Raw genomic sequence first — 13,360 nt, 5'->3', positions numbered from 1 at the left:
ATGCTTTCTGAAGCTCTGCCCTGCTTCCAGTTACTCCGGATGGGCCCGGCCTCTTCTGGGGATTTGCCAAACCGGGATCTCTACACTTTCCGACCTGCCAAGCCCAGCTGCATTTATCGTCTGGGTCGCCGTGCTGAAGTTTGTGATGTCATTCTGGTGTCCGAACAGAACCCAGCCTTGATCTCCCGGGTCCATGCGGAGATACACGCAGAACGGGATGCTGACAGCATGGCGGGGGAGTGGCGAGTTGGCCTCGTGGACTGCAGCAGTTATGGTGAGTTCTTGTGAACACAAGTAGACTTTGACTGACAACAGTTCATTTAGTGAAGTGTTCAAAGTTCACTAAGTGAACTTTAATGTTCAAAGTTACAACGGCACTGAAAAAAGTGACTTATGACCATGTTTCACACTTACAACCGTTGCAGCATCCCCGTGGCCACGTGATCAAAATTCAGAGATGCCCGGCAACTGACTCGTATTTTATGACAGTTGCTGTGTCCCAGGGACATGTGATCACTTTTTGAGGCCTTCTGACAGTGGGGAAGCCAGATTCACTTAACAATTGTGTTTGCTAACTTGACAAATGCAGTGATTTGCTTGACGTGGCACAAAAGGTCGTAAAATGGGGTTAAATTCACTTAACGAATGTCTCGCTTAGCAACATCAATTTTGGACTCAATTGTGGTCATAAGTAGAGGATTGCCTATATTATGCTGCTAAATCCTGGCCTAATTGTTTATTTACATCCCACTTTTATTAGTTTTATAAATAGCTCAAGGTGGCCAACACACATAATACTCTTTCTGCCTTCTATTTTCCCACAACAAAACCCTGTGAGGTGGGTTGAGCTGAGAGAGTGATTGGTCCAACTCGGGATCTCTTGATTTCTAGGTGTTAACCACAACACCAAAGAGTTCAGACACTCCTTCCTAAATGTATTGAATTTCAGCATGGTTGGACTTTTGAGGGTTAAAAAGAATTGCTTTTATTTATTCATTTATTTTGAGGACTTCAGAACAAAACCCACAGCTCAGAAGTTGAATAATTGCTTAGACTAATACAGGTAATATTTATATAAGGGGCATCAACCTTATCCTTTAAAAGTCAAGTTCATTGCTGAAGGAGAAACACACATTCCAAAAGGCCTGATATGAAACAAACTACAATATAGATAGTCCTCAACGTACGACCATAATTGAGCCCAAAATTTCTATTGCCATGTGAGACAGTGGTTAAGTGAGTTTTGTCCCATTTTACGACCTTTCTTGCCACCATTGTTAGGTGAATCACTGCAGTTGCTCAGTTAGTAACACGGTTGTTAAGTGAATCTGACTTCCCCATTGACTTGGCTTGTCAGAAAGTCATAAAAAGCGATCACATGGCATTGGGACACTGCAACCATCATAAACATGAATCAGTTGTAAAGCATCTGAATTTTGATCCCATTAACCATGGAGATGCTGCAGTGGCCATAAGCGTGAAAAACGGTCATAAGTCACTTTTTTTCAGTGCGGTTGTAACTTCGAACAATCACTAAATGAACTGTTGCAAGTCAAGGACCACCTGTAGCTCACACTTAGAGAGCACGCTGCTTTTTTCACTTCTCTGCTTCTCTCTTGGGTGTGTTGCAATACTTGAGCACCTGACTTGATCCTGCACACATGAAAAAAAAAATGTCTCATAAACTTGAGTATTAAGTGGCTGCAAATACTTGTAAATCACAAAATACTTTTCTAAGTGTCCATCTTCCTTTCCTTTATCATGATCGGCTTCTACGAAACGGGATGGTTGTGACTGACAAATTCCACACATTAGTGTGTCTAATACTGGCCCAAACACACTGCGATAAGAAGACTGCAGGCTACAAAGTTGTGCAGGTGTGAGGGCCTCGTGTGGCCAGTTGCCCATTCCTGTCATAAAGCAGTTGTGGAGTGGAGAGTGGAGTGGAATGGAATAGAATAGAATAGAATAGAATAGAATAGAATAGAATAGAATAGAATAGAATAGAATAGAATAGAATAGAATAGAATAGTCGGAAGGGACCTTGGAGGTCTTCTAGTCCAACCCCTTGCTTAGGCAGAAAACGCTACACCATATTAGTGTGTCTAATACTGGTCCAAACACACTGCGATAAGAAGACTGCAGGCTACAAAGTTGTGCAGGTGTGAGGGCCTCGTGTGGCCAGTTGCCCATTCCTGTCATAAAGCAGTTGTGGAGTGGAGAGTGGAGTGGAATGGAATAGAATAGAATAGAATAGAATAGAATAGAATAGAATAGAATAGAATAGAATAGAATAGAATAGAATAGAATAGTCGGAAGGGACCTTGGAGGTCTTCTAGTCCAACCCCTTGCTTAGGCAGAAAACGCTACACCATATTAGTGTGTCTAATACTGGTCCAAACACACTGCGATAAGAAGACTGCAGGCTACAAAGTTGTGCAGGTGTGAGGGCCTCGTGTGGCCAGTTGCCCATTCCTGTCATAAAGCAGTTGTGGAGTGGAGAGTGGAGTGGAATGGAATAGAATAGAATAGAATAGAATAGAATAGAATAGAATAGAATAGAATAGAATAGAATAGAATAGAATAGCAGAGTTGGAAGGGACCTTGGAGGTCTTCTAGTCCAACCCCCTGCTTAGGCAGGAAACGCTACACCATATTAGTGTGTCTAATACTGGTCCAAACACACTGTGATAAGAAGACTGTTGGCTACAAAGTTGTGCAGGTGTGAGGGCCTCGTGTGGCCAGTTGCCCATTCCTGTCATAAAGCAGTTTTGTATATGGAATGGAATGGAATAGAGTGGAATGGAATACAGTGCAATGGAATGGAATGGAATGGAATGGAATAGAATAGAATAGAATAGAATAGAATAGAATAGAATAGAATAGAATAGAATAGAATAGAATAGAATAGAATAGAATAGAATAGCAGAGTTGGAAGGGACCTTGGAGGTCTTCTAGTCTAACCCCCTGCTTAGGCAGGAAACCCTACACCACTTCCTGTGTGAAGAACAATTTCCCTTTCATATGTCTTGCATATATCAGCCCATTTGAAAAAGATGATGGTTTGGTTACAGGGTAGTCCTCAACTTGCAACCACAATTGAGCCCAAAGTTTATCTTGCTCAGTGAGAAATTTGTTAAGTGAGTTTTGCCCCCATTTTAAGAGGCACATTTTATTGCCACCGTTGTTAAGTGAATCACTGCAGTTGTTAAGTTAGTAACACGGTTGTTAAGTGAATCTGGCTTCCCCATTGACTTTGCTGATCAGGAGGTCGCAAAGGGGGATCACATGTCCCCAGAACGCTGCAACCGTCATAAATGTGAGTCAGTTGCCAAGCGTCCGAATGTAAATCACATGACCATCGGGATACTGCAACGGTCATAAGTGTGAAAAATGGTTATAAATCACTATTTGCAGTGCCGTTGTAACTTCAAACAGTCATTAAGTGAACTGTTGTAATTCAAGGACTACCTGTACAGTCTTTGACAGGTAGTCCTTGACTCAACAACCATAATTGAGCTCAGAATTACAGTTGTAAGTCATACCTGTCCTTAAGCTGGTCATCACAAGCCTCACCTGATTTTACAACTTTTTTTTTTCTTAAATGAATTCCGAAGTTGTTAAGTGAACCCATTTGTCTGCAGTGGGCGTTTTTTGCCAGAAACTGCAAATAAATGCCGGTTTCTGACAGAAAACCATCATTAATCAGGGTCATGTGACTGTGGGATGCTGCAAACGGCCATAAATGTGCCCAAAATGTGATCATAGGGGAAGGAACTGCCAATCAGAACTTCACATCTGGGTCATAAGTACATTTTTGGAGTCTGTTGTGACTTCAAACAATTGTTTAGCGGCTGGTCATACCTTGAGGACTAGAGACTACACGTAACATTTTTTCCTCCCTGTGTAATTATCCTTTCAGGTACATACATCAATGCTCTCCGCATGTCCCATGGCCAGCGGGTAGATCTGAACGATGGAGACCTTCTGACTTTCGGACACTCCAGCCCGGTGCCCGAGGGTTGCGTGTTGCCGCCACCGCACGGCAACTCCGAGTTTTATTTCCTCTTCCAGAAAGTCCGTGTTCGGCCGCAAGACTTTGCAGCTATCACCGAACCCAAAGCCCCATGGGCTTCTTCCTCTGGTTTCCGGCCGGTGTTGCCTTCCGACAACCATCGCATCCATCCCCTATCCCGTCATTCGCCCACCTCCCTCTCGTGCCGCCCCAAAGCCACCCTCATCCTCAGCTCCATCGGCAGCCTTAGCAAGCTGAAACCCCATCCCTTCACTTTCTCTTTGAGTCGGAGCCGATGCACGGATCCTCCCGCCCAGCCGAAACCATCCCGCAATCGACGTAAGTCGGCTCACACGGTGCTTCCTGAACTTGAGGATGAAATCGCACGTCTGGAAGAGGAACAGCCACCCCCAGATAAGGAGCAGCGCTTGGGAACTTACCGGTGTTGCCCGAGTAGCAATTTGAGGCTCCAGCAAAGAGTGCAGGAAGGGAGCAAAAGCATCCAGGAAGATATAGAACCAAAGCTTCATATCACACCGAGTGGGTGAGTCCCTTTAAGGCAGGGGTGAAATCCAGCAGGTTCCGACAGGTTCTGGAGAACCAGTAGCGGAAATTTTGAGCAGTTTGGAAAACCGGCAAATACCACCTCTGGCTGGCCCCGGAATGGGGTGGGAATGGAGATTTTGCAGCATCCTTCCCCCAGGAGTGGGGAGGGAATGGGGATTTTGCAGTATCCTTCCTGTGGAGTGGGGAGGGAATGGGGATTTTGCAGTATCCTTCCCCTGGAGTGGGGAGGGAATGGAGATTTTGCAGTATCCTTCCCCTGCCATGCCCACAAAGCCACGGCCCCCGAGCCACACCACGGCCACCAAGCCACGCCCACAGATCCAGTAGTAAAAAAAATTGGATTTCACCACTGCTTTAAGGTCTATGTTATATGCAACATTACTTTTATTAAAGAAGCAAGATTAAAGACACTGAGCTTGTCAGCTGGAAAGCTGACAGACTGGGTTCGAGACATTGTTCCTGCAAGGGGTGAGCATCCATTCCTTGCTCCAGCTCCTGCCAACCTAGCAGTTAGAAAGCATGCAAATGGGAGTAGATTCTTCTTTTAACAAAATACTTGTTTCTGAGAGCCAGTTTGATGTAGTGGTTAAGGCACCAGGCTAGGAACCAGGAAACTGAATTCTAGTCCTGCCTTAGGCAAGAAAGCCAGCTCGGTGATTTTGGGCCAATCACCAGGAGGCTATGAGTTCTAGTCCTGCCTTAGGCATGAAAGCTGGCTGAACTTGGGCCAGTCACTCTCTGTCAGCCCAATCCACCTCCAAGATGCCTGGCCTGGGAATAGAATGTGAAACTATTTTGAGAAGTGCCCAGCTTCAAAGCATTTCCAGAAACATCAGATAGTGAAGCTATTGGACACTATTGAACTGGTCAAGGGAGGAGGGCCAGGGAAAGGGGAAAATTGTAACCTTTTGTGCGGGAATACTCAGATCTAGCCTTACTTTCGCTGCAACCACTTGCCTTTAGTAAAAACCTATCACTTCAACTTCAACCAAAGAGCCTTGGTAGTACAGGGGTTTAAGGCACCCTGTTATTAAGCTTATTAAGACCAGCTGCCTGCAATTACTGCAGGGTTCGAATCTCGCCAAGGCTCAAGGTTGACTCAGCCTTCCATCCTTTCTAAGGTAGGTGAAATGAGGACCCAGTTTGTGGGGGCAATAAGCTGACTTTGTATAAATATACAAAAGGATGAAGGCTATTGCTGAGCACATTGTAAGCCGCCCTGAGTCTTCGGAGAAGGGCGGCATATAAATCAAATTAAAAAAAAAAAATGGAGTCGAGGGTCTTTCTTTCCTAAGTATCTAAGTTGGGGCAGGTCTGACACTATTTCAGGAATGCGCTTGGGTGATTATGATGCATTAGGTAAAGGTAAAGGTTCCCCTCGCACATATGTGCTAGTCGTTCCTGACTCTAGGGGACAGTGCTCATCTCCATTTCAAAGCCGAAGAGCCAGCGCTGTCCGAAGACGTCTCCGTGGTCATGTGGCTGGCATGACTAAACGCCAAAGACACATGGAACGCTGTTACCTTCCCACCAAAGGTGGTCCCTATTTCTCTATTTGCATTTTTTTTTTGCGTGCTTTCGAACTGCTAGGTTGGCAGAAGCTGGGAGAAGTAATGGGAGCTCACCCTGTTACGCGGCACTAGGGATTCGAACCGCTGAACTGCTGACCTTTCGATCAACAAGCTCAGTGTCTTAGCCACTGAGCCACCACGTCCCTTTTTATGATGCATTACAAATGTTTTATCTCTGTTTGGTTCTTTCCAGGAAGCGTCGTGGTCGGCCTCGGAAGAATCCTTTGGGAAGCGCCGGCCAAGTTTTCTCCCAGACTCTTTCTTCCCTGGAGCCATGTGCGGCTCCCCGGTGCCGCCTTCCCCAGGATGAGATGGTGGAGTGGGTCCAGTGCGATGGCTGCGATGCCTGGTACCACGTAGCTTGTGTGGGCTGCAGTTACAGTGTGGTCAAAGAGGCAGATTTTCGGTGTGTTGCCTGCCGTTCGTAATGCCAGATAATTCTCCTCAGAAAACCAGTCCCATCAGAGACCGAAAAGAATTTTTTTAAAAAAATAAGATCCCTGATGGACGCATGTGGACTACTGAAAATTTGCACAGGGTAAGCCTTCCTTCAAAGAGAAAGAAGCAGATATTGAATAGGGTGAACTGCGGATTCGTGCAGAGGAAACCTTTGAGCAACCTTTGACACGTAAAAGGAGACAGACTCCTAAAGTTATCAGTCCCGTTTCTTTGGGAATCATTGCCTTGCTGAGAACATGCCAAGCAAGCGTTGGTGGGAATGTATCATGCTGTAAATTGCTACCTGGTGACCCTCTGAAAAAGGTCAGTGAGAGGCCTGGAGATCAATATGGAATAGACCTTCGGTGCAGAGTCCCCCACTCCTGGAATCTTTTCATTTTTGAAATTTTTCAAAACCTTTCATTTTTGAAAAAATTTTCGTTTTTGAAGCGTGCGGGGAAGAACAATCCGTATGTCAGTTGACTTGCACGACGAATTCATAAAACAGCCGAATATTGTCAAAGGTCAGATTGGCACCAACTTTCTGATCGCACCAAATGGTCTGATCACCATCAGTGCCTTACAACAGGGAGAAAGAAGGCTGTTGTGTGAACAACCAGCTGCTTCCTGGAGGGGTCAACGGTGGTTCAAAGCACAAAAGAAGCAACTTGGGAAGGCAGCTCCAAGAATTGCGTCTCCGGATTTGAGATTTGGGGCTCTTCAAATCTTCACTAAGTTCATGTACAGTACGGGACGATTTTCCAAGAACAGGATTTGCTTTGAAGGAGGGACACCTCCTGCTCTCTCTCCCTCTCTCTCTCAAGCGTTTGGGGTGGGCGAGATGGCAGATGAAAAAGCAAGCATGGAGTTCAAAGATGAAGAATTAAATGGAAAAAAACAACAACGATAACCCACGAGTTCTAAATTCCAGAGAGATGAACGGGGGCTTGTAATCGAATTGATGAGGCCGGGGCTGGTACGGTTCACCATCTGCTTTGTCCATATTTAAAGCGCATATGTTTGCTTGAATGTTACACCAAAAGCAACTAGGAAGGAAATATTTTCCATCCTCTTCTCTTTTCACCCTTTTGTTCTCACCTCCCAACGCCGGGCTGTGAGACTAGTGGGGGGAAAAGAAGGGGAGGATTTTTTACTCTTTTTAGCAATCGCTTTTTGACTTTTTTAAAAAAAAGCTTCTTGCACTTTATACGCAAATAAGGCAGACACACGATTGAGTGCTCCTTCTGATTTAACTTAGCCCCTCTTTAAAAGAAGCAGTCTGGCCCAGTATTTCTCAACCTCGACAGGTTTAAGATATGCGGACTTCCATTTCCAGAATTCCCCAGCCAGCCATGCTGGCTGGGCAATTCTGGGAATGGAAGTCCGCATATCTTAAACCTGCCAAAGTTGAGAAATACTTGTGGCATCTTATGAAGGCAAATGTGTTGCTTTGTTGGTCTCAGAAGGTTCCTACAGCATTATCCACAGTCTCCATTGTGTATATTTGTAGATGGAGAGTGAAGCTACTCTAGAAAAAGGTACATGGCAAGTCTGGTGGTCTTCAAGGGAGACCAAATCCATATTGGGGGGGTCTATGACAATTCGGCACAGCCAACTCAACTGCAAGACAACTCATCACCGCCATCTCGCCACAGGACAACTCGGTACAGGACAAGAGTTACACTAATATCAAAAGAAATGGTGGAATAGAATCTATTAAAGAAGGGCTGCAAAAGGAGGGAGAGAGTGAAATGTGAGTGACAAAAATTAAAAGAACTTTTATTTATTTTAAACAATTAAGTAGAATTGTTAAATTGCCCTGCAGCGAGTTGTCCCATTCCCTCCTGTATGCCCTCCCGGATCAAATGATCCCACAGAACCTCTTCTAACCAAGATGGCAAACCACCTATCCGGCTGCAAAAGCTTACTGTGTTTCCCCGAAAATACGACCCTGTCTTATATATATATATATTTTTGAACCCTGAAATAAGCACTTGGGCCTTACTGCCATGTGCTCAAAAGCCCGATTGGGCTTATTATCAGGGGATGTCTTATTTGGGGGGAAACAGGGTATACGCCCATAAGTTTGTTGAGCAGTGTTTTTTCTTTGTCTAAGGCAGGGGTGTCAAACTCAATTTCATCGAGGGCCGCATCAGGGTTGTGTTTGACTTCGGGGGACCGGGTTGGGTGTGGCCAGCATGATATCACTCGTGTCGGGGGCGCCTGTGGTGGCTCAACCACTCTGCCAGCAAAAATGGGCTCCTGAGCTCCGTTTTTGGCTGTGACAGTCTCCTGCACCCCTCTGTCAGCGAAAACGGAGCTTGCAAGGGCCGCCTCCATTTTCCCTGACAGAGGCACCATGGGCTGATCCCTTGCTGTTTCCAGGACAGCCCCGCGGGCCGGATCGAAGCATCCTACGGACTGGATCCAGCCCCCGGGCCTTGAGTTTGACACCCCTGGTCCTTTGCACCTGATAAAGGGGGTGAGTTGGTGGGTTTTTTAAAAAAATCTTTCTCGAGAATGCTCGGTAGCCTTGATTTCTAGCATAGAAACTGAAACCCTTTTTTAAAAAAATCTGTAAAGCAGCATGGTTTAGGTTTTCCTAAGAAACACCCAGATGTGTGCAGATGTGTATGCACAAGGCATCCCAGCTGGATAAGGCACTTCATTTAATTGATAGCTGGGGAGATACCATTCTCATTCTGCTATGTATTTAGCTGTAGATCAGTGACAAACAACGGGATCTGCTTGTCTAGACCAGGGGTCTCCAACTTTAAGCCTGGTGGATTTCAATTCCCAGAATTCCCCAGCCAGGAATTCTGGGAGTTGAAGTCCACCAGGCTTTAAAATTGCCAAGGTTGGAGACCCCTGATCTAGATGTTGAACAGTAGGTCCCAGCCTCCCTTGGTGATAACATCTGGGGGCTACACAACTGGAACGGACTGTATCTTCCAGTTTAGGAGGGAAGAAGGGGGTCAAGCCACAGAATGAAGAATCTTCAACCTGGGGAAATGCTAGAAACAGGCTCCATCTTTTCACGGAAATGGTTTCAAATGTCAAATACAAGCCTTCTGCTAGCAAAAGAAATAAACAGGAGATCAAAAAAATGGAACCCCTCGAAAAAAGGATATTTGCTGTAAACCATGGGATCTGCCTTGTTTTCTCAAGATGCGTCAACTTAAAGCACTTTGCAGTTAACAAAACAGAAAGGCAATTCTTAACTTCAATCCCGTTTCTGTTCATCCCGGCTTCACTTATCCGACTTCTCAGCAGCATGTTTGCTCGGCTTTGCCGCCTCTACCGACTCAATCTGGGGAAAATCTGCTTTTTAATATGCCAAAATGAAAAAAATAAGCTACTCCTTACAGGGAAACTGCTGCCATAGAAGCCAACAAGAAAATCAACCAAAGACTTCTGTAGTTTAGGAAAGAGGCATTCTTTTTTTTTTTTTTTTTTTATTCTTGTGCACTTAGCAAGGTCGTTTTTATCTTTTTAGGGGGAAGGAAGGAAGGGTATCCTTTTCCTGTAAAAAAAAAAAAAAATGTTTCTCATCTTGCAACAGGCTTGATTTTAACATTGAAATAAACCTAAACTGCAAACTTACTAGCTGCATAAATGTGATAAGACGGAACGAGATGTGTTCAAACTAAATTACAGTAGTGGCCAAAATTGTGGAAACCTTTTGGGACAAGTGTATTTTTTACAACACCATTTTTATTTGGAGTAATACCATAAAATTATATATCAATGGAAAGATAATTTAATCAAGAATGTAATGCAATAACTTTTTATGAAGGATTTGCTATTAGAATAGCAGTTATAGTATAAAGAAGAAAAGTGGAACACGTAGAAAAAATGAGATATACAAAAATGATCACGTCAGTTAATAGTTGGGTAATCTTTAGCATGAATTGCAGCCCTACGTCTTCCCATGGAGTGAACCAAATCTTAATTCTGCATCTGTTCTAATGTGAAACCAAGATTGAATGATTGCTTCTATTAGCTGGGTTTTATTGCTGGGTCACTTCTGACTAACAAGTTTCTTTAGCTGGCTCCATAGATTTCCAATTGGGTTAAGGTCTGGACTATTCCCAGGCCGTTCCAGCAGTGGAATATGATTATCTTGAAACTCCAAAAACAAAGTGGTGTTATTAGCCATCAAACCTCAAAAATACATTTTTCCCAAAAGGTTTCCACAATTACTGTGTCTTTCCTTGAAAACGATCTTATGGCAGGAGAATGGCGGGTTTCACCTGTTGAAAGAACGCTCAACGTTGTCGCTGCGATCTCAGACATTACTATTAGAAGAAATATCCTTCTGGGTTCAGCTCCAAGTGGGGGAAAAAGACACTGGAAACATGGAGACTGCTTGGAAAGATGGTTTAATGGTGGACAGGATCACATGGCTTGAGTTCCTGAACAGAAAAGATGCTGTGAGTCCCCGGGTTTTATGCCCTCTGGCTTTGAACTTCCTGGGGCCCAGAAAGAGTATCCTGATTGGTTGTCAGACTCCCAGGGGGTGGGGGTTTTAGCTAGCCTGGCTGGCTGATGTAATCTTCCCAGGTGCCATGTGGTGAGTTTCTGTTGCTAGATGGGTCCTATTGTGTTAGTTTCTGTTGCTAAATGGGTCCTATTGTGTTGCAGATGATGGTCCATTGACAAAGATGGGGAATTGAGTTTCTGCCTCTCTGAGTTTCTACTTCTCTTTTAGGGAAAATATTTTGCCTTTTTAGTATTTCCTAAAGTATTTCATTTTTCTAGGAGAGGGGTGGGTGCTAACTTCCTACATTACAAAGTTCAGAAATTTACCAGTAGTCCTTGACGTATGACCACAATTGAGCTCAAAATTCCTGCTGCTAAGCGTGACAATTTGTTAAGGGAATGTTGCCTCCATTTTACGATCTTTCTTGTCCCATTTGTCAACTCAATTACTGCAGTCGTTAAGGGAATAACACGGTTGTCAAAGGAATCGGACTTCCCCATTGACTTTGCTTGTCAGAAGGTCGCAAAAGGGGATCACATGACCATGGGACACTGCAATCGCAATAATTAGGAGTCCGTTGCCGACCGTCTGAGTTCTGATCACATGGCCATGGGGATGCTGCAACGGTCATAAGTGTGAGAAATGGTCCTAAGTCACTTTTTTCAGTGCCGTTGTAACTTTGAACGGTCACTAAACAAACTTGTAAGTTTATTTATTTATTTATTTATTCAACTTGTATGTCGCCTTTCTCCGAAGACTCAAGGCGGCTTACAATGCATTTAAAAACCATATATAAAAACACTAAAAATTAAAACATTAAAAACAATTAAAACCCATTCACACCATTCATGGCCAGATCTCGCCAGATCGCAACAGCGAGATCAACGGCCCCAGGCCTGCCGGAAAAGCATACTACCTGTATGCATGTCCCAGGATAATGTTGCAGGATCCCATCTGGGTTAGTCACCGGGACCAGTGGTCTAGATGTTGAACAGTAGGTCCTAGCCTCCCTCGGCGATAACATCTGGGAGCTACACATCTGGTATCTTCCAGTTTAGGAGGGAAGAAGGGGGTCAAGCCACAGAATGAAGAATCTGTCCTGCAACCTTCTGCCAATGAAATTGGAGTTCCAGGAGGCCACTTGCGGCCTGCCCAGTCTCCATTTTCGGTTGTGATGGCCTCCTGGAGCCCTCTGCCAGTGAAAACGGAGCTCCAGGAGGCTGTCGCGGCCAAAAATGGAGCCTCAATGAGTGACGTCGAGCTGGCCACACCGTCCTCCCCCAAGGTTAAACACAACCCTGATGCAGCCCTCAATGAAATCAAGTTTGGTACCCCTCAACTAAGCCATTTGAAGTAGTATGATGTGCAAAGTAATCCATAGGCCAACAAATAAAAAGATATTTGGGTGGTTTAATTGTGGCCAACGCATTATTGTCAACCTTCTTGATACAAAGATGCTCCTGATTTTTTCAAAGAAATCACCTTCACGCCTACGTTAATCAGCAATTTTTTTTAATAGAGGCCTCTTATGTCATGCAAACAATTGAGCAAATTAGGAAAAAAATCAAAAATACAAAGATAAATCATACGAGTTTATGATTAAAATAACACAACCACCAACATTCTTCTCCCATGGCCAGATACAATCGTAACATTATGAAAGACAAATGAGAAACGGGGTATGACATTCAATATTTATAGCTAGCTTCCTTTCCATGTTTGATTTTGATGTGCTGGCCCGTTTTTGAATTTGTAGCAGGGCAGGGAAGGAAAAATGGGACATCTGGTCCTTTGAAAGAATATCCTGCTTAAAATATATCTCATACCATGCGTCGTTGTGTCTTTAAAAGATTATGGACTTTCAGAGATGGGTATCCAGCCTCTTGTGTGTACTTAGGGAGAAAAGGGCATCGTCTTAAAATCTGATTTTTGAGGACTGTAATGGCAGTCAAGGCCAAAAGGAGAATGTTTCTGGGGACACCACTAAGATCTCTCCATCTTGGGGTGGTGGGATGGACGAAGAACGAAACCAAGATTTCAGTAACCTTTTAAAGACTTTTCTTGGTTGGATCAGAGCCATTCGGACACAAGAATGCTTTGACATAGGTCACCCTTCAAAGAAATTTTATATTAAATGATAGGATGGGGAGGGAGAGAAAAAAAGAGGGAAAAAAATGAAAACCCAAGTCCTTTCTACCTGCAGGGGAGTTTGCGTCCCACAAAGAAAACGACAACGCTTGTGTGATATGTTGAAGTTCACCTCAAAATCATTTGGGTTTGTGTTGG

At 44.2% G+C, this 13,360-nt stretch overlaps 1 protein-coding gene across 1 annotated transcript; it reads left to right on the top strand.

Annotated features, from left to right (window-relative positions):
• Window positions 1-6,581, top strand: TCF19 (transcription factor 19). The gene is made up of 3 exons (XM_070933426.1): window positions 1-274; window positions 3,923-4,559; window positions 6,347-6,581. Exons 1-3 carry the CDS (start codon window positions 1-3, stop codon window positions 6,579-6,581), a joined length of 1,146 nt encoding a protein of 381 aa, XP_070789527.1.
• The last annotated feature ends 6,779 nt before the right edge of the window (window positions 6,582-13,360 follow it).

This window comes from Pituophis catenifer, unplaced genomic scaffold (genome assembly GCF_029215685.1).
Source record: "Pituophis catenifer annectens isolate HBS135680 unplaced genomic scaffold, rPitCat1.0.hap2 SCAF_2, whole genome shotgun sequence".
Lineage (NCBI taxonomy): Eukaryota > Metazoa > Chordata > Lepidosauria > Squamata > Colubridae > Pituophis > Pituophis catenifer.
Note: the sequence above shows the minus strand (reverse complement) of the source record. Positions and strands in the feature narration are given on the sequence as shown.

What these genes read in the sequence shown, in the direction of transcription:
- TCF19 (XM_070933426.1), top strand. Translation starts at nt 1, where the DNA reads ATGCTTTCTGAAGCTCTGCCCTGCTTCCAGTTACTCCGGATGGGCCCG. An exon ending in CGTGGACTGCAGCAGTTATG is followed by an intron (nt 275 to 3,922) that starts GTGAGTTCTTGT and finishes TTATCCTTTCAG; the next exon opens with GTACATACATCAATGCTCTC. An exon ending in CTTCATATCACACCGAGTGG is followed by an intron (nt 4,560 to 6,346) that starts GTGAGTCCCTTT and finishes GGTTCTTTCCAG; the next exon opens with GAAGCGTCGTGGTCGGCCTC.